The sequence below is a fragment of the Tamandua tetradactyla genome, chromosome 5 (genome assembly GCF_023851605.1).
Source record: "Tamandua tetradactyla isolate mTamTet1 chromosome 5, mTamTet1.pri, whole genome shotgun sequence".
NCBI classification, from domain to species: domain Eukaryota; kingdom Metazoa; phylum Chordata; class Mammalia; order Pilosa; family Myrmecophagidae; genus Tamandua; species Tamandua tetradactyla.
Window position 1 is genome coordinate 189,757,997 of NC_135331.1, and position 22,326 is coordinate 189,780,322.

The following is a 22,326-nucleotide window of genomic DNA, read 5'->3' on the forward strand; positions in this document are numbered from 1 at the left end:
AAATTATAAAACTCATGATAATTAGATTTCCATGTTACATCACCCAGTTGGATGACGGTGGGAATCCACGGGCTGACACCTACATAACACCCAGCACAGCATGAGGCTCTAGGGTAGTCAGGGTGTCAACATCCTTTGTTATACCATCACCCCAACCACCTGCAAATCCGTGACAGCCCAAACGCTAGTTTTACCTCTCTCTAAAGATATGGCAAAACAAACTGTGTTTATGTTCAGGACATTAAGCTGATCTTACGAGGATTTTTCTTTGTGGTCTTCACTGGCATTCTTGGAAATTCAAAATTCTAGCTAATTTTGCAGATAGGACCAAATGAAGGGGTCCTCGGAGAGGCTCAGAGAGGGTTCTGGCTTCCCCACTGCCTTGCTTCAAACGTTTAGCATGATGGCTGTCTGGCCTAGGTCCCGTCTCCTGGCTCCACTCTACCTCCTCCCCTTCCGTCCCCAATCTGCATAAAGCGGGCATGGCTCACTCCTCAGTCTCTTGTTTTCTATATGATTCTTTTAAGGACCTTTATTTATATGCACCCTTTGCATTTGCCCAACACGTATGTACAATTGCAATTATTAAAAACACCTATTTATTGAGGATTTCATAAGCACGAGGCAAAGGGTTCAACCCCAGATTCGCAGCTATCCTTCATACAAAATATTCCAAGAAATAGAATTGGTTCTCTTCCAGTTCATGAAATACTCCCAAGAATTTCTTAAAATACATTAGAGAATTTTTTCAGAGTATGAGAAGTCCTACTGAAGTATTGTGTTCTTAAATATTCAGTTTTCAAAATATTATGCAATATGAAATTTTTCTTTTTTTACTGCTGCATGGCAGGGATCACATTTCCTTCTTTTTCCATGCAATTATCCTGTTATTGCAGCACCATCTGCTGAATTTTTGTTTGTTTTTTTCTTTCTTTTCTTTGCTTGTCTGTGTTTGGGAAATGCATGGGGTGGGAATCGAACCAGGTCTCCCACATGGCAGATGAGAATTCTACCACTGCACTATCCTCACACCCCTCAAAATTTTCATTTTTATCTAATTTGCAATGAGTCTAGAGAAATATTTCCACAGAGAATACGACATTAGAGAATCATGAGGCTTCATTAGAAATTAATGCCAATATTTATTAATTATATGTCCTCATATTTTATCTAAATTCCAAAAGCAAAACGTGTGGTATGAATTTACAGAAAATGGAATCAAACCCCCACAAAAGACAAGGTGTTCCACATGCACGCACATGCGCACACAGGAAAGGCTGAGCCACCAGCAGTGCCGTGGGGGACTCGTGCAAACCAGCGCAGCCCTTAGCTCAGCACCCGGCGGGGCCTCACCTGCAGCCACAGCTTGCTGCGCACGGCGTCCCTCCCGGTGGCGATGCACTGAAACGTGGCATTCTGCCCCGCGTTGACCTCCACGTCTCCCAGGCGGAGGAAATGCGGAGATTTATCTGTGAAGGCAGGAGGGAGACAAATTACCTTTTCACATGAAGAAAACATACCATGCTTTTTTCCCCGACAGAATAACGTTGTTACTACTTCTAGCTTTGGCCAACACTACTATCACCTGGAAGTAAACTGAGGTTTCCTTGCGGGCGTGGCATTCCTCTTTCCTAATATTCTATTACGTATTTTCCCACAGCTGCTAACGTAGTGCCTGGTACGCAGGGGACACCCCGCAGTGACCAGGGCCCTAAAACCATGGCATGCGGCCATGGTGATGACACAACAGTTACAAGTCAACGCAAGGAGAGCAAACAGGCACAGATCCAAGCACAACATAAAAACACACTGAAAACATGAAGTGCTACCTACAATACCAACAGTCACACGGCCAGTGAACTATTCAGCTACAATTTAAGTGGTTAGATTTTTCTTCTTTCTGTTTTTCCTTCTTTTTTTTAACTTCAAGAGTTATACCCTCTGGTATTTCTAAGATAAGGGGCTATTTTCATTTTCCTCAAATATACTATTAACTTAAATGCTATTAAATCCTCTTTGCCATCTTCGCTAGTACTGGGAAGGTGACCCAAAAGAAATACTAGATGAACAAGAAGTGGTGACGACAGTCAAAGTATACACAACTTATGAGCCAGTCAAGTGTGTTTTCTCTGCAATTACCTTTTAAATCTGAGGCCTCACTGATGTTTTCCACTGCAGGAAATTTAAACAGGAAAAGCTAAGCCTGGGAGAGTGAGGGAACAGCTCACGGAGGAACACAAGACACAAAACTGCTACTCATGTGCTCAATGCGTGTTTCTCGGTTTACTCACGAATGCCTTCCTATGACTGAATGTCTAAGAAGTGGTACAACTGACCAGTGGGTGATGACACAGCTCCCTTCCACTAACAGACAGAAAGGACCCAGGAAACCCACTGCACTGGATGAGAGAGGTGATTTTGTCCTCTTTAGCCCTTGTGGGCCACATTCTCTCTAGTTCCTCACTCAGCCAAGCTTCATAAAAAGAATGCTTAAGCAGGAACAGTAGCTTTCAAATTATGAGCTCCACATCAGCAGCAGCTGCAGCATCTGGGAACTTGTTAGAAATGCAAATTCTCAGGCCCCAGCCCAGACACACTGAATCAGACCCAGCCCGACAGTCTGTGGTTTATCCCACACTCCTGGGGACACAGGTTCACTCGAGAGAGACCAACCAGCACTTCAGGAGGAGCTCAGAGTTTCCCCACAGGTGCCCATATCCACGCTCCTCACAACGAGCGGGAACATTTCTGCCAGCAAGGATTACAGAGCAGACCATCCAGAATCATCGGTTCTGGAAGACGGTGTCACTGGAAGAGAGAGCTCAAGTTTCGAACTCGCGCCCACTGCTTTCTACCTGGTTGTGCTGAACAAAGACAGTAACTGACTCTGGGGGAATGCGGCATAAAGACAAATCTGGAAATGCCATCTAAAAACAATCAACAGAATGCACTATAGTAACAATGCATTAGTAGAGTCTGTTTTCTATTTTTTGTTTTTTAATATGGACTAATGGGTATACTATTAAGATATCCAAAAAGTAATCCCAAATTTGCAATAAGGTAAATTCATTCTTTTCTTCATTTTGACCCAAACTACAACTTAAAGGACCCCAAACTCAGTGAAGCTTCTTTTTATTTTCCTTTCAATGTGATTTATCTTCTTTGCTTTCCTATACAATACAATAATACTAAATAATTCTCAAGAGCTGAATAACAGAGCTTCATTACATTTAGTTGTCAGCAAATAAATAAATAAAATAATTTAAAAGAATCCTTTACTATGTGTACAAGTAGTCACAAGTCTTAGAAAATTTGATTCAAAAACTCTACTGATATTTGAGTGTTCTTTTACACGTGAACAGAGGCCAGGAGTGCAACAATAAGAGACAGCAACAACCACGTGACGAACAGGCAACACCACTGCCAACAGGAGACAGCGTCAAAGGACACAGAAAAATACAAATCTTCATCACAACCTACCGCAGGGGTAACTCAGTACTTGGATGTCATCGATGGCAATATAACCACTTCTCCCTCCTGAGACTTCAGCTTCAAATATTACCTGTCAAGAGGAAAAAGAGAATATTTACAACATCATTTGTAAGGAATTTCCACAGTGGAAGGAAAATAGTTATAACATGCTTAAAAATTTAATTATTTTTTGTTCCAGAAGAGTTAAAATTTTACCATATAATGTACAGTAATTTCCTAACCTTGTCATAGGCGAACAAAATATCAGAACAGCCGTCAAATTATTCAGGTCATGTAGATCTCACACAATTTTTAAGCAACTACTATTAAATGATGCTAGATTAATGAATAGGCAATAAATAGACAACTAGAGCAAATCTGATCTCTCTAAAAGAAAACTTTCTCCTTCTGACCTCCTGTCAATTTTTTTTTTAACATAGGCAAGCACAAGGAATCAAACCCAGGTCTCTGGAATGGCAGGCGAGAACTCTGCCTGCTGAGCCACTGTGGTCCGCCCCTCAAGTTAATTTTTTAATATACATTGAGCCAAGCAGTTCACTAGCCACTAAAGATATCAAATAAATAAAAAAACTAATCTGAGGGCGGGCCGCGGTGGCTCAGCGGGCAAAGTGCTTGCCTGCCATGCCGGAGGACCTCGGTTCGATTCCCGGCCCCAGCCCATGTAAAAAACAAACAAACAAACAAAATACAATAAAACAAGAAAATGTTTAAAGATGTTTCCTTTCCTTCCTTCTATCCTTCCTTCCTTCTCTCTGTCTTTCCTTCCCTTCCTCCCTCTCTCTAAAAAAAAAAAAAAAACTAATCTGAGCTTTTAAACAAAATTTTAAGGTTAAGGTCAAGAGGAAGATCAGTAAAGGAAAGGTATTTCTGGCAAAAGTTACAATCAACAATGGTACAGAATGTAGCAGAATGTTTGAGGAAGTAAGCATGTGTAATGGGCATGGCCACACAGGCTCCAAAGGGAAAAGATGAGACGAGAGTGGTAGGCATGTAAGCCCTCGAGCACCATGGGGTAAGTATAGAAGTATATGCTGCCACCAGCTCTGCAATAAGAAATGTCAAGGGGAAAAAAAGAAAAACAGGTTCCATGTTCAAATGTAAGCTCGTGTTTTAGATGATTGGTGTTACAGCTAATGGCAGAAACTCCTTTGGTCTTTATTTCACTAATGTGTGCTATGACGTTGTAGGAAAATGACGTAGCAGACAGCATTCCACAGCTCGAGTTGACCCCATCGCCCTTTATTCACAGACAAACAAAGAGAGCTTCAGAGCAAGCACTGTACTGACACTTTAGGAAATGCCACAGAAATTGATGCTACACTTCAGAGCTGTCTATTAGAAAGCATCTGGAAGTGCACGGCAGTTTAAAAGAAAATAAGACTGGAAAGAGAGAAAGGTAGTATGATGACAGCAAGGTGGATGGAGAGAAAGGAAGAAAAAGGAAGGAAAACCAGTACACTAGACACAGACAAGACAGAACTCAGTGAGTGATGGTTGTCGAGAATGAAGGAGCGAAATATAGGAGAACTCCGATTCTAAGCTTAGGCAACTGGCTGGATGATACAGAAAGTGGTACCAATTTCGGGAAGAAGATAACCAAATTTGGGACTTTTCAAATTGGATTTGCTTACAATACATACAGAATGAATATTGAGAAGATAACCAGATAGATGAGAAGAGATGAATCTAAAATAAAGCTATAGAGTTGAAAGTCAGCATCAGGGAAAAGTAACCTATAGACTTAAAAGTGATTCTGGTAGGAGCATGTAAGATGACCTAGGAAAATAAAGGAAGAAGAGAAAAACTGAGAATGGATAGCCAAGGCCGAAATGACAGCCAGAGGAAGAAGAACCAACAAAGCATGATTAAAAAAGGAAGACAGGAACAAAAGGAGAGTAGCAAGTTTTGCAAATCAGATTTTGCTTTCAGGTAGGGTGTACTCGTTTGAGCTGGTCAGTACTCCTACTCAAAGGATAAGAAAAACCAGATACATAATAGATGAGCACACATTTTAGAAAGGACAGGGCCTTCTCCAATGTAACCTGATAATCTCCTGCCATTTTCCTTTCCCACTGGAACATTTGCTACTTCTAGGATCAGGCTTTGATTTCAGCACTGCACAGACTGAGGGCATCTGATGGGAGAAAGGATAGCAAAGTTCCGGAGAAACAGAACAACAAACTGAAAGTTGGTGAGGCTAGAAGGGAAAAGTTGTAGAGGATCAAGATGATGGAGTGAGATGCTTCATGGCTCCATTCCCCCACATAAACCTTGAACAACCAGCAAGAATTGGAAGAAATGTAGTTCCCAAAGTTCCAGAAAACAGTTAAAGGACTGGAGTAGGAGTAAAGGAAATCAACTGATAAAAACAAATAGAATATCAACAGGATGGAAATCATGAAAAGGAACCAAGACAGGGGTAAAGTCCATAGTGAAATAAATTCAAAATTCTCTAGAGGGATCAATATCAGGATGGAGCTGGCAGAAGAAAGAATCGATGAAGTTGAGGATAAAACCATTGAAATCATACATCTAAGTGGAAAGAACAAAAAACGAAGAAAAGGAGACAGAGCCTGAAGAACCTGTGGGACACAGCCAAGCATATCAATACATGCACTGTAGGAGTCCCAAAAGAAGAGACAAAGAGGCAGAGAGAATATCAAAAGAAAGACGGCTGAAAATCCCCCCATTTAATGAAAGCATGGATCTACACATCGAAGACACTCGGCAGACTTCAAATGGGATAAACCCAGAAAGGCCTGCATGGCAACATCTTATAATGAAACTGCCAAATGCCAAAGATTAAGGGAGAACGAGGAAAGCCACAAAAGAGAAGCAACGTGTCACGTACACAGGAGTAAGTTCATGCCGATTTCTCACTGGAAGCCACGGAGCCTAGAAGGCAGTGGAATGACATATTTAAAGTGCTGAAGTTATTCCCATCAAAACTTCTGTACATGGCAAAATTGTCTTTCAAAAATGAGGGGGAAATAGGACATTTCCAGATAAACCAAAGATGAGGGGAACGTCACTGCTAGATCAGCTCTAGAAGAGATGCCACAGAGAGTTCTACAGGTCGAAAGGAAGTGACGCAGGCCATGGAAAAAAGGCACGTGAAAAAATAAAGAGCTCTGTATGGGGAGTGACATAGGTAAACATAAATGCCAGCACTGTCATACTTTTGGCTTGTAACTCCACTTTTTAGTTCCTAAAAGGCAAGCACATAAAATATAATGAAAATTGGTGGTTTCAGAATCATAATTCATAAGCATGTAACTGCATAATTTCTGAGAACAACTACCAAAAGGTAGGGTGAAGGAGGGCATCGGGACATTGTGTACAGTACTGAAGTTTAAGTTGGTGTCAAAGCAAATAAGATCGTTATAGATTTAGGATGTTACACGTAAGCCCCACGGTGGCTGCCCCATGGTGGCTGCCCCCTGCTGGCATGCTCACCCACGCTCATTCTTGTGTGCACCCTTTTTGTTTCTTTCTCTAGATAAACACACACACATAAATGCAACTGTGTGAAGGAGGCATTATTTCTACCATCATTTTAAGAAAGGGTAAGTAACCTGACCAAGTCCAATACCCTAAAAATGACGGATTCAGGAATGGAAGCCAAGCTTTCTGCCCCCAAGTCTGAGCATCCATCAACTTTACTAGACTGCCTCTCAGGACAAGGAAGCAGGCACAGGGAGAGGATTTCCTTCAATGGCCTTTAAAATTAGTGTCATTGTAAATACTACACTGAATAAATATTATATTGTCTAAATAGCACTAAACTACTTCCATTCTCATACCATCCTCCCACATCCACCCCAAAGCACTGAAAATGGGACGAAGCAGGCTGGGACAGCTCATCTTCCTTCCATCCTCTCCCATCACCACTTTCTCTTATGTTATTTCTTTTCTATTTTAAGTTTGCCATTTTGACTGTTGATTTCACTGGTATAAGTTTAATCTGAGAAGGAGGACAGAGTTTGTATAGAAGAGAAATGCTTCTTGACGGAGAAATGTTAATCTATGAACTCAGAAGTGTGACTGTGTGTGTACGTGTAAACATATGACTGATATTTTATATACATGGATTCCATGTGAACCCACAATTATAATGTCATTTTTTAAATACTGGAACAAGGACTTGGCAAGAAATGAACAGAGACTTTAAATATTGTACAAATCGGGGCAACAGCAGAAGCCACTTCTCTGAGAGTGAGAAAAACTGTATTTGACTCTCAACTCTCCCGTTCACAAATTCTTAAACAAATCACAAGTCCAGAAATCACCCAACTCCTGAAAATGGGTATTATACAGCTTTCATTATAAAACTTTATGAGAATTAATGGTAGCACATGTAGACAGGCTATATAAACCAAATGGTGTGATTAGTGATACTGTCAACGTGAGATGCACATAAGCATATGACAGGAAAATACATTCTATTTAATAGATTAGTGATTCAAGAAAATGGAAGCTATAGAAAGACAAAGTGAGAAAAGTATTATTGTCATGGAGAAACCACACAACTGTATAATTAATCAGTGTTTGTTATCTTCTTTCAGTGATATTGCAGTCAACATTAATTAAATTATTTCAACTTCTAGGCTCACTTTAGTTTTACTTTCTTGAATTACTTAGCTTACCTTGCTTCATTTAGGTACCAAGTTTAAACAAGATTATTGAACCCCAGGGAAAAAGTTCCTTATTTGTTCATTACACTCAGCTTTATTCAGGACAATAAATTTAGGCCTTGACTTAAAAGGGGGCCAAAGGATTGGTTCTTTATTGAAGAAAAAAAAAAATTTCTCTTTTTAGTGACCTCACTGTCCCTGATAAGTGTTGGCTTTGCCTCATTAACAAAAGCTAGAGGAAGTTTCTAAGATCAAATTCCGTTCCCGCTGAAGATCTAATCAGCTTTATCACGTTCATAGAACCCTCACCTTAGAAGGCTCTTCTGTCCAGTCAGGAGAAACAAATCTCAATAGCTCAAATTGCAAATCTCAATTCCGCAACGCTTGCCTGGGTTAATGCTCAGGTCAGAGCTAAGGCTTGGTATCAAGTCGTCACCAGAGCTCCCCGGAAGACGACACCCCACATACCAGCTCTGACCCTCCTGGAGGCCAGCCTGGGAGCACGACGGCACATCCTGCTTCTCACGCTCCTCTCACTTCACTCCATCGCCTCGAATACTGCAGGTGATGACGCTTGTCAAATTTCTGCTACTCCAGCAACATTGCTGGGTTATTAACGAAGTAAACGAATAAAGTAGAACTGGAGTAGAGAGGCACACACGCACAGAAAAGTGGGGGTTCCTCAAGGACAGCTCTACTCTTTGGCAAACCTGAATTCAGCACACAGACGCTGAGGAACAGCCGCACCTAATGGAAAGCTGAACTGAACGTCAGGAAGCAACGGATTCAGTCCTGGGTCTGCCCTGATGTGTGACATAAGCAAATTCCTAGCTGTCTCCATATCCTAACTGGCAAGACTGCCCTTGCCTGTAGCACAGATTTGTTGTGAAGACTAAATGATATATGTGAAATGATTCAATGGCACATGAAATACCATGTAATACAGAAAAGTATAAGTACTAGAAACATCTGGAAAAAAATAACACTTGATTTTCTTTAAATAGTTACAGTGTTGAGTTCAAGCTCCAAGGTCAGCTACAGGTATAGTTCACACTCTGTGTGGAGTTGATAACTCATAGAAAATCAGAAACCTTCTATAAAAAAGAAGCTATTAATATGCACATTCACCATTAGAGAGAGAATTCAGCAGAGCTGCACATGGAACACAGCACAGGGTTGGGTCTGCAAAGCCAAGTGGCACCAGGAGGAACTCAGAACATCCACACACGGACTAAAATGAAATGTCTCCACATCCCCTTCTCTCTCCCACGAAAGACCTAACCTCCAAGGCCCAATTTGGAAATAAATAAATAAGAATAAAGTCATATTTTATTCCAACAAACCTTCTTAAAATTGTGTTTTTGTGGTTCAAATTTTTAAACAATTAATTTTGCTCATGTGCAGTTCAAAGTAAATTACATATTTCCCTGCAAAGAGTAAATGCATCAAAATCAAAACCTATTATTCTCAGGTCCGAATTTAGATAACGGATTAAAAAAGTTGTCTGTAACACACACAGAGATGAGTAAGGCTGCAGATCCAACCACACCAATACAGGTAAAGCACACGTCTATATCTTATTACAAGGTGATGCCTAAAAGTCAAAAAATGTGATGGACTCAGCTTTGTGTCCTCAAAACTTACTGAGGATATGACGCAACGTGTTACAAAGTAACATTCAACATGTGACAGCTGAACAAAGTTTAAAATAGTACATATGCACACATATACATATAATACACATGCATATATACATATATATATATCAAAAGTATATGCATAAAAGTATATGAGCATCATCATATATAACTGGCTTCTCTCGACCATGATAACTTCTAATATTGTAGTTTCTCAAACTTCTGTCGAAGGTCCCTTTCTCTTTTTCCCTCATATTTTCTATCTTGATAGGTTAGAGAAAATAAGCCTGCAAAGAGGACAAAAGGAATTGAAGAAAAAGGGGGGGGGGCATAGAAATGTAGAAGGGAGGTACACGGTGTTACTAAAGCCAATAGAATAATATTTAAAGGGGAAAAGCAGTCAGGACCAAGTGATGGTCAAATACTCGGCAGAGTGGAGACTAACAGAGTCCTTTATCTGTGCCATTGAGATCACAAGTAACCAAAGGAAAAGCGAACCATTTTGGACAATAAGAAGAGAGAGGAAAAGGAGAATCACCAAACATAAAAAATTCCTACAGAAGCTTCTCTGAATGGATGGAGAGAACTTTTAACTATTGATGGAAGAAGCTATGGGATCAAGAGGAGTATTTATATTTTTATAATTATTTTTAAGATAGGAAACAACCATATTTAGATATTGATAAAGATGATTCAATTTGATAGGGAATATTTAAATGTATATGAGAAAGAACTGATATCTACTAGGGTAAAATGATATCTAAATCATAGGCCTTGGAAAATAGAGGGTAGGGTACGAGGGGAGTTCAGTGGTAGATTTCTCACCTGCCATGCAGGAGACCCAGTTTGATTCCTGGGCCATGCACTTCCCAAAACAAACAAGCAAGCAAAACAAAAAGGAAAAACAAACAAAACAAAAATTCAACAAATGTTGCTGCAGTAACAGGATACTTACGTGGAGAAAGAATGAAATGTGACCCCCCACCATACAGCATACAAAAGAAAGTAGGGGGCCTGCCTTTTTTATCATATGAGAAAAGAAAGAGAGGCTGTATGAAGATGCAAGCAAACCAGTAGGATTGGTTGGTCAGGGAGTTTCTGTTTGACGGCCACAATTTTCGCAGACATATGCAAAACAGACTCATGGAAAGGTGGAGTTGCTGAACTATGAAGACACAGAAGGGAGTGAATGGAGAGGAGAATTTCCAGGACTGTTATGGGCCCTTTTGAAATTGGTGAACATGAATTTCTAGTGATTCCAATCTATTTTACTGTGACATTTTTAAACAGAAATTGTTGGATTTAACTCCAGAGAGTGTGGATAAAAAGTAAATCATAGAATTTTATGAACAAAAATGTAACAAAAATGACCAGCAGGAACTCAAATATTCATACCTCAAGAAGGTGATAACTGGAAGTTGGCAGACGATCTGATGGACTGGAATTCCCATGAGGTGAAAGGATGATCTCAGGGAAGAGTAAAGACAATAAACTAGAGGGAGATGAATTGTGGTTAGAGAGTGAGATGGTGAAATGCAGAGATATAACGGGGTGAGACAGAGCCCAGAGCAGTAGGTTGGTAAGGGGGTAAAGTGTGGAAAATGATCTTTGGAGAAGAGGTAAAGGAACTACGATGAGCTTTCCAGAAGGATGGATGCTGAAGTCATCAGGACAGTACATCTTGGGAGTGGAGAGAGCCCGTGCCAACATTTGTTATGGACAGAAGAAAATGACTCAAAGTCCAATGGGAGATAATGAGGGTGGCGGCACGGTAAAAGGAAGGAAAGTGAAAGAGGCGAGGTGTCTCCTGCCCATTGACCTGTCTTAGGTAACATGGAATTAACATCTGCCATTTTAGAGGCTGCTGGGAAGTAGAGCTCGAGGCAAGAGCAGATCAAAATTAAAATTACATAATTAAATGTGCAAATAACTTTTGATACTTATCTCCCCCACCTACCAAGATATAAACGGGCTCCCACAAAGCATCGCTGAATTACAAGGATCCCACTGAAAGTTAAGCTGGGAAGGGTTCCAATGTGTTGGGAAAGACCATTATGTTCTATCAGTAGATTTTAGTTAATAACAAAGGAAAGGTGGGATAAGCTATTTATTTAGTTTAATTTTACCTAATTCATAAAGCTGTATTGACATAATAAAGTGACTCTCCCTTGAGAAAGTTCCAGATAATTTTCCCAAGCTAATTTAAAAATCCTGACAACATAATTACTTCCCTTGAATGCGTAAAAACTGCCACAAGGCATACATTTCTGCCTATAGACTCCAGAAGACTGCAAACAGAAGAAGTGAAAGATCTGTGTGAAAACCTAGAATCCAGTCTCCTTCTCTCTATCGTCACAGATTAATACACACAGGATAGACAGAAGATGCGAAAACATCACGCTCCGCAGCAGTCCCGGTGCCCGCCGGAGCTCCCCTCACAGGCACTGCCAGTGGGCAATTTTGCTCAGCGAAGGGTTAGCGTTCAGTGTCAGAGAGAAGGAGCTCCCCGCAGCCGGGCTGGCTGGCTGTCTCATGCAAGAGTTTACATCTGAGAGTTTCAATAGGCAATGCCTCTAATGCAGACCTTGGGCTATTTAAAACCAACAGATTCTTAGCAGCCTTTCTTCCTGATCGTATACCTGTATGCACAGATGGGATACTGGGGCGAGGGAAACACTGTACATTCTTTGTCTGAAAGCTGCTTGAAGGAGGGAGAGGGGAGGAAGGGAGAAAAGGAAGAGAAATTTTCTAATTTTATGCCAACTAAATATGGAAGGCAGTTAAAACATATAATCAAGCCCAAACCAAATCTTCATTTGAAACCTTTTCACATTTTGGATTTTAGCTGTCCTTAGCACCTCCATGATTTACAGCTACCTATCAGATTTTCTGGGTCACGGAGCTGCTCAGTTGAGTCGGTCCAGAAATGCTTACAGACAGATGCCCTCCGACGGCATCCTCAGGCAGACTGACTCTGAAATGAAATTCAAAATCAGTTATTTGCCTTAAGAAGCCCTGGGAGCAAATATGGCCAGTTCCGTAAAAGGACTATTTCGGACAAGACTTCACAGGCCACAGACGATAAGTAGGGCTCTAGAGAATCTAAAACCAGCCCATTGTATAGTTTTAGACATGCTCTCTCTTTCATACACACACACACACGTACACACTCACACGTCCACTGTCCTGCCAATAACAGAATGCACACGATGTATATGCAAAATTGTTAAAATAATATAACACACACAATATATATGTAAAATTATAGTAATATAATAATAGCATAGTCTATTTTAGAATGCAAATATCATGAATGGTGCATAGTCTATTTTAGAATGCAAATATCATGAATAGTGCAAGAGAGTATTGTTGAATAAACCATCAATGTATTCAATTGCTAGGGCTTTGGTTACAAAAACATCCTCAGCTCCAGCATCAGCCTTGCGTAGGCGGGGGGCGACCTCATTATCTAACAGGGGCGACAGTAAGAGGTGGAACAAGACTGAACTTGCATGACAAACAACCACAGTGCCCATCTGACAGCAACTCTTGTCGGAGTGAAATTGTGTTTGCTGATAAACAACAGAACATCAGTCAAAGTACAAGGCAGTGTGCAGGAAACGGCAAAAGGGCTGGACCATGGATCAAAGGGAGACAACAGAACCTAAGCAATCTCATACCAAAGTAGACTGTATGAAAACAAAGCCCAAAAAGGAGACTTTCAGAAGGCTGTACAGTGAGATTACCATGGCTGCGTGCGACAGCCCTCGCTCCACCCAGCCCTCGGACCGACTGTCCCAGACACCAAAGCACCCAGAAGATGGAAATGAAGGAACTGAAAGCGGTCAGGGTTCACTGGCGCTTCTGCTCCAGTGTTCCCATGCCTAGCAACAATCCATCCGCTATTTAAATGTAAATTGTTCTTCCTTCCTTTAATTTTGCACTCCTAAAAAATTACCAACGGTCTTTACCCATGACTTCCATTATGTGGCTGGAGAGAGATGCAACGCAACTTTTCATCTGTGAATCTAAATACACCCAACACATGAACGAAGAGTGTGCAATACTCACCAAATAAACCCAGAAGCTTCTGTATTCTCTACGTCACTAGAATGTGTTTGCAAACAAGGTAAATACTGCCCTCCAAAATGCTGTTACTATATGACCCTGCGTGCCCATCCGCGCACGCACCCTCACACACACAGACACACTGCCGCTCGCACACGCACCAGCACAAATACAGGCACGCTGGCATCAGACGGAGCCTCAACTGTCGGTGACAGAGCTCCAATTCCAGTCCCGGGTGGGACCTCCTGGGGCATCGGAAGGATTAAGGAGACTCTGCACAGGTCCTCAGGGTCGCAGCCACTCTAGACCTGACCGTGCACCTGCGGGGGGTGGGGCAGGGAGGCAGGAGGCAGGGGCTCGGCACGTGAGAACTGCTCTTCCATGTGCAACAAACTCACCACCTTCAGGAGAGGCAGAGAGGCAGGCGGGCAGGCCATAGTGCTACATTCCCAACGCCTTCAAAGCTGCATTCAGAAGTGAATTAGAATAAGACCCATCATTCACAACGAATTCATGTTTGAATAGGAGGTTAGCAAAAGAGAGGAAAAACCAAAAATGTAATTAGAAGAGTGAGATGAAACAAAATAACTGAAATCTTCCAAGATCAAAAATGCCACCAGACATCTTTTTACCCCATGGGTCTGTCCTCAGATGCACAAGTGACTTACACTATTAAATGAGCTGGCATAAAACTGGAACAGGAGAAGAAAAGGGTAGCAGAAAATTCATCAGCAAAACAGCATCTCTGTATCTTCACTATCATGGCTCCAGCATCTAGGTTATATTTTATAGTTCATTGCCAGAGTCAAAAATAAAAGATGACTGGTTAAAGTTTCTACTTCTATCAACATGACACTGAATTACAGTACTGTTTTTCCTCACTTTTAGAGATACATCATTTGTCTTCCTACAATCCACAAGAAGGTGTTAAACTTAAGCATCAGTGGTCCAGTTTTACCAACAGCAGAAGTAGATCACTTCACCTGCACAACTAATTTCAAACTAACACATTAAGTCTGTTCCTTGCTAAATGTAAATGATCTCAGGAGCTTTAATTTTTAATTATGAAACACTACTTTAAAAATTAAAATTAGTCGTGCAGGTTACATACACCATCATGCTAAATATCTATTAACACATGAAATCTCTGACAGCGTCTGCTTCAAAAGAAAAGCAAGCTTTAGGGGAACCAGAGTGACTAACTGAGACTGTACAGGTAAAATCACCTGTACATGCAGGTTAAGTCTAAGTGGATGCTGAACTTGAGTTCTCACATCGCCAATTCAAACATCGCAGTAAAGTCTCTCAAAACTTTTTGTAAAAAGAGAATTCTTTACATACATCAGTAGTTGGAGAATTAAGTAATTTCAAAAGTGCTATATCCTTTCTTTCTTGAAAAAAATAGTCTGGAGTTGGGGTGGGGAATGATTTTTATAAAATTAGAATAACTAGTTTAATGTATTCAGTTGAACTTAGGGATTGATACCCTCACATATTTTGTTTGTTTGTTTGTTTTACTTTATATGTCATATGAGCAGGAGATGATATCATTGGCCAAAAGGATTAAAAGTTTAATATAATAATGATACACTGTTATATAATTTATTATATAAATTCTTTTAGCTAGTAAAAAAGCCTAGTGTAAACCAAAAATCTAGACTATGGGAATATCTAAACGTGGTGTTTCAGTCAATGCTGACTGAGGAAAGCAGCAGGGAACTTGAGAAGATACTCCAGTATTACATAGTAGTCTTAAACAATTGAGTGTGCAACAACAGAAATGCATGTACATACTTGAGTTGCCTTTTTTTTTCCTTAAAGCAAAATAATTTGTTTAAAATCAATAAACCAGAATTGTACAGTTCATTTAATTGTTTGAGAAAATTAGCTCAAATATCTGGTGATATGTTTAAAAAAATGTGCATACACTGTCCATCAGCAAAGAACAGGGTCTATTCGTTAAAAATTTTAAAGCTAAACAAGCTATTTCTTAAACATCCAGAGAGTTAGCAAGAACTGGGGTCTATAATCTCAGTAAAAAAAAGAAGCAACATGACATCCTTTTCCACATCACAAAATCAATATTATTTTTTAAAAATACCCATAACCTCTGTGCATATCTGGCAATCAATAAAAATGGGTAATGTGAAACCAAGAATTTCAGGCATTTTAGCAGAGGAGAGAGAAACCCTGCGAACTCTCCCCAAGATTACAAGGGCCTGGAGCTGAACACAGCCAGGGTCCGAGAGCGATGGCCGCTCATCTAGGACAGAAGCAACGGCTGCACCGGGCCTGACAGGGAACTCAGGCTCTGTCTTCAGGTGGTGGGAGGGCAGCGCGGAAGGTCGGCGGGACTCGTCACAAGGAAGGGCTAGTCCTGGACCGTGGAGGACCACCTTCTCCAAGATGCGAGGGAAGGCTGCAACCACCCAGTGTGGCCTCTGCATGCCCAAGGAGAGTGCCACACAGACGGTGCCTGTAAAACCGCGTGTCTTTCCTGAACCTTCTCAGCTTGCTCTCAGATTCCACACGTGGCGTTAGATCAGCACTCCTCGCTGGGGAAGCTGTGCGGGCCCAGGGCTCTGAACACGGGGTCACGCGGCGGCACCCACACCCGGGAACGCACCAGGAAGGAAAACGCTACAGCCCCACCAGGCCTCCTGGGTCCAACCTCAGCGGTGGAGCCACAGGGCGTCCAGGGGATGCGGACACAGGCTCGGGCGGAAGAACACTGGGCCAGGTGGAGCCCAATTTAGAGAGGAAGAAACTGAGCCAGAGGTCACAGGACGGCCTCAGGCCTCCAGAGGTCACAGGATGGCCTCAGGCCTCCAGAGGTCACAGGACGGCCTCAGGCCTGCAGAGGTCACAGGATGGCCTCAGGCCTCCAGAGGTCACAGGACGGCCTCAGGCCTGCAGAGGTCACAGGATGGCCTCAGGTCTCCAGAGGTCAGGGGCGGCCTCAGGCCTAGAGAGGTCACGAGGTGGCCTTGGGCCTCCAGAGGTCAGGGGTGGCCTCAGGCCTGCAGTTAGCGAAGGAAGAAGCAGCTCTAGGAACCAAGAAGACTTCACCACCTTTGTTTTCTCATTGCAAATCAGTTTATCAGTGAATTCATGCGTTTTATTTTTCAGATAACCTGCTAAAACCAACATATAAGCCACATAAAATACTCATCTTTAAACATTTAAATAACGCCCATTCATTTATTCATCCAGAATTCATGGAATGCTTACTATTTTGCTAGACACTAGAAATAGAGGAAAGTCTGAGATTTGCCCCTGTCCTCAAGAGGGACACAGTGTGGCAGGAAGGATGAGTGTGTTGAGAAATAATTACTGCACAGTTATTTGTGAAGAAGGAGAATTAGGGGGGCTATGAGAAAGATCAAAAAGGGAGAAAATTATTTCATCCTGGAGAAGAGTCAACGACTTCAGGGCAAGTGACCTGTGAGAAGTGCTCCGCTCAGGGGCACCTGCACTCAGCAAGCTCTTGCGAGCCACTGGGCAGGCTGACCCCAGATGAGGGACAAGGACGGGCCAAGGCAGAGCTACAGCTTCACGGAGGTAAAAATCCATGGTGCATGTACAGCGAGAGAGATGGCAAAAAACATCTATCTTCTACCTGGGAAAGGGATTTAAAAAGGAAATGACCTTTCAAATATGAGGCAAAGAGATAAAGGGTACGACAGACCACATGAGGCCCATTTCCAAGATGAAGAAACAGGGCCAATTGGCACAAGCAACTTACAGGACCTGTGGGCGTAGCAAGGCAGATAGAGCAGAGGAGACACGGCCTGGGCGCTGGGGGTCCGGGACCTCATTGTGCAGGGATTTTCATGCTGGAGGCAGGAGTCTGTGCTTTGTCCAAAAGGTACCGTGATGCCTCTGAAGGGTTTTTACAAATGGATGATGATCGGCGTACACCTGAGAAAGGGCATCTCTCTGAAGGACTGCAACCACACAGAAGAAACTGAATTGCTCACAGTCCACCTAAACAAGCTTGGCCATTAGTCAGACTGTCCAGAGGCATTAATTGCACACCTACTTTGTGCCATACACTGCGTTAGATGTGCGCAATAAACTGGAGCGCAACAGAGACATTCTAACAGGGAGCCAGAGGACCAAGCCATGAGAGTGCTGGAAGAAGCACTGGACGCTAGAAGAAAAATCACGTTCATACATTTGCCTCTTCCAAAGCAGGCAGTGTTGCAGAGGAGAAGATGACACGCTGTGCTTGGACCACGTTCTAAACAGGGACCCAGGGAAGGTCAGTATGCTGTAAAACACCCCTCTGGTCTGGAAATGGCCACGGGAACATCACTCATGAAACACAATTCAGAAGTTGTTTCAATGGCCGCAGAACTTGGCTGTGTGTTTGTTACATCAAGGGCAGGTCTCAGAAGCAGCGTCTGCCCCTGGGTCTCGGTTAAGGAATCAGGAACGAAGAAGTATCTCAGCACGTGGGGCCTATGTGCTCGGGCCTTTATCTGCGTCATTTCGTTTCTTTTAAACTCAATATTTGACTAACAAGGTAACAAGGTACATAACTAAACAAAGTCTCAGAGAGGCTTTATGTAACTTTTCCTTCTCTTCACTTTAAGTTAAATCCAGTTTTCATAAATAAAAGAATGATGAAAATTCATCTTAAATTTGCTCTCCACTGCGTGTCACCAAAAAACTAACATGATTTACCGAACTAATCTAATTCAAACTTCTCACTCTCAAAAGTCAGAGGGTTCTCTGATTTGTAAACAGACCCAAAATTTACAGGTGATCAGCACATAACAAATCACAGCAGAAAGAAAAATGGCCAGAAGATGTTTTATTCAGAAATCAATTAGGACCACGAGAATGATATAAATTTATTTCGAGACGCACACATGGAGGAAACCATTTAGAAACAAAACTGCTTCCTTGCCACTTAATAATTTTATTTTTTAAAAAAACACTGGTTTACTTCTTTATGCATTGTTTACATCTATTTTCTTCTCTAAGAAAACAGAAATTTTTGGAAATTCCTTGAAATGTCTATCGTACAGACCACCACATAATGTTAATTCAAGCAAAGTAATAATTAAAACTTGCCTTCAGCTATTTTAAAAGATCAAAATATCTTCTCACACATTCAGTGATGCACAGTGTCGGTCAGGCATGTCTTAACTGGCCAACAGATTAACTGATTTTATCTCTTGTTTACTTTTCCCTGATGTGCTCAAACCAATACTTGAGGATAAATGATTATAGAAATCCAAGGCAATGGGAAAAAAGAAAGTAAAGGAGACAAATAGGGAACAAAAGCTCCAATTTCACTGTCTACTGACCCTTTCAGTCAAAGCAGTTTACATGCATTTGTTCATTAGATAAATATTTATTGGCCAACTAATATATACAAGACAACAGAGAAAAAGTTGGTGCCTTCATGAAACCGACAGACATCCTAATACGCATAGGAGGAAATGAGCAAACCTACGGTGCCGTGAGGAAATGCCCGTCAGGTGAGGAGCTAATGAACAACAGCAGGGCAGAACAGGTGGTGAGGGAGGTTTCTAGAAGGTAAACAGAAGTAAGATGTGAAGACGGGAAAGCAGCATTCCAGGCAGAGGGGTAACAAGCACACTGACCTGGAGACAGCAGCGGTCCTGGAGCATTCCAGAAGCAGAGGGCTGGGGGGCAGGCTGAGAGCCACAGCTCACACAGGATGAAGCAAACGGAAAATGATAATGCCGTATGGTAAGTGGACACGGCTCCTCCAAGCGTGAGGGTCCGGACTAGAGGTCAAGACCAAACTCTCTACACTTAGGACGTCTTCTCAGGGCACCCCACCTGCCAGGCCCACCGAGGCAGAAGCACGGCCCCAGGGGCGCGGGAAGCAGTCAGACCCAGGACTCAGGGTGCACAGGACAGCAGGACGCTGCTCACTGCTGTTCTGTGGAAAACCGAGTCTTCTACATGCGCACACACGCACATACAGACATAGATCCTAGTGAGGCAGTCATCAAAGTGTGACTAGGGGTCACATCCGGAGAGAAAGGAGGGTAAGAGCAGGGCTACTTTCACTGTTGATGTGCATCTGCAATAGTTTATTTATTACAAGTTTGCATTGATTTTGTAAGGAGAAACTATATACACACACACACACACACACATTTGAATGGTCTTTCTCTCCTTTAAATTAAATATGCCCTTCCACTGTACATCGCCAGAAACAGACAAAGGAGAAGAGTAATTTGACCTGTTTTAGTGGAACAATTCGGTGTGATTTCAATATTCATTCTTTGATGTGAAAAGCATAAATCTTTAGGAAAGGACCTTTTTATGGTTTTACTATATTACTTCCCTAGCAGCTGAAAGATGTAACTTAAAACCTTATTCTTTCCTTCTCACTTAAGCAAAAGTTCAAAAGAAACCAAAAGATTTCCTTCTGCAGCAGTAACAGCTCTTCCCTGCGCTCTGCCTTATCCTTCAGTGCACAAGATGCACATGCAAACCAGAGGGAAGTCTCATACGGAAAGCTCTGGAAGCAAAGGATCCTTCAGTGCACAAGATGCACATGCGAACCAGAGGGAAGTCTCATACGGAAAGCTCTGGAAGTAAAGGATCCTTCAGTGCACAAGATGCACATGCGAACCAGAGGGAAGTCTCATACAGAAAGCTCTGGAAGCAAAGGATCCTTCAGTGCACAAGATGCACATGCAAACCAGAGGGAAGTCTCATACAGAAAGCTCTGGAAGCAAAGGATCCTTCAGTGCACAAGATGCACATGCGAACCAGAGGGAAGTCCCATGAAAGCTCTGGAAGTAAAGGATCCTTCAGTGCACAAGATGCACATGCGAACCAGAGGGAAGTCTCATACGGAAAGCTCTGGAAGCAAAGGCACCAAACTCCCAGGAGTTAACGTGGAGGAGGGACCATGTGGAAGAGGTGAGACGACAGGAAGGATTTTCACTTTTTTTTTTAAAAGCTCTTGTATTTGAATTTTTACAAATAACGAAATATCACTGGTGCAATTTAAAATACCGAGGGCTATGGAATACATTCTTCTCTGCACCACACTTTTGAAGATATGGCTTCCTCCAAAAAAATATTTTAAATTTCTTTAAAAAAAAAAAAAAGAGAGATGGAATTTCATCCTAAATATAATGGGCTAGGCTTATAATAGAGGAGCTGAAATAATAAGATTTTTTTTCTAAAGAAGCTTATTTTGACTGCTCTGGAGGCAAATGGTTTGGGAAAGTAAAAGCTATAAGCAGAGACAAGATTACCAAAGTTTTTCAAGAAAGAGATGATAACAAAATTAACTATGGAAATGGCAAAGGAAATGAAGAGAATATCCTCACCTTTGCCACCTCAATATCTAGCACAGGAAGCAGCATGGAGTATGCCCTCAATAAACGGGTCCTCAAGAGAGATGGGAGGGAGGAGGGCAGGAGGGGATAAGGAGGACGGGTAAGGAAGAGGCGTGAGAACGGAGTGGGGAGGGAGAGGGGGTAAGGAGGAGGAGGGGGGAGGAGCAGGGGGAGGGAGAGAAGGCAACAGGCTAACAGAGGGTTGTTGCACACTCTTTTTCCAAACTTGAGTTGGGAGAGTGGAATATTTTTCAGAGATACTATAAAATGTCCATTAGTTAAAGCAGTTTACTAATTCCCTAAGTAGCTAAAGATTTCTATAGCTCCTATTCCAATGAAATAACTTTGAAAGCCAGTAAGGCAGAAATTATTTCAAAACAAACTTCTTTCTCTCTTTGACTTCAGTATTAGCCCACAAAGTCACTGAAATTTATAACATATTAGAAGATGTACCAAAAATATTAAGTCATCTTGAGTTACTCCAAAGGTACCTGAGAAAGGCTGCTTTAACAGTTTAACATTTAATAGTACAACTTCCCTCTAAAATGAGAAAAACCTGCAACATTAAATTACAAATTTGATTAGCATTCTCGGAACTTTTCCATCATATTAGATGACTCATTGCTTTATTTCCTTTGGTTCATGTGATTAAAGCATGTATAAGCAGAAATCAATATTTATACAGGGTTTTCAACAGGATACATAGAAATTTGAGGATACAACTTCTCAAGGGAAAAAATGTTACAAATGGCATTTAATTTTCCAAGCTAGTTCTTAAGATCCTTTAGTCCATAATATAAGTGAAATACTGTGCTATACATTACAGCAGGATTCATTTTTATTATATTTTCTTTACAAAACACATTATGATACCATCTGTGATTAAAAATCAATAATATCTAGCCACAAGTCTACAGTAAATTAAAGGGTATGTAGGATGTGCAGGGATCGGCAATATAGAGTAGAACTGTCCAAAGAAATTTCTGCCACAAAGGAGTGATCTACACCTGGGCTCTCTGGTAAAGAGCCACTGGCCAGGACTGGTGGACACACAGCATTTGAAATGCAGCTGGTGCAACTGAGAAAATAAATGTTTCATTTCATTTTATTTTAATTAAATTTAAATAGCCACATGTGGTTAATGGCTGCCTC

The 22,326-nt window shown here is 41.7% G+C and overlaps 1 protein-coding gene across 9 annotated transcripts in view; it reads right to left on the reverse strand.

Annotated features, from left to right (window-relative positions):
* The window catches only part of PTPRK (protein tyrosine phosphatase receptor type K), a 587,191-nt gene that overhangs the window by 300,323 nt on the left and 264,542 nt on the right, over positions 1-22,326 (reverse strand). For all 9 annotated transcript variants that reach the window (XM_077162868.1, XM_077162867.1, XM_077162866.1 and 6 more), the window contains 2 exons: positions 3,481-3,562; positions 1,354-1,469 (listed from right to left, as the gene is read on the reverse strand). In XM_077162868.1, coding sequence (XP_077018983.1) covers positions 1,354-1,469; positions 3,481-3,562 — 198 coding nt within the window. The remainder of the gene's footprint in view (positions 1-1,353; positions 1,470-3,480; positions 3,563-22,326) is intronic.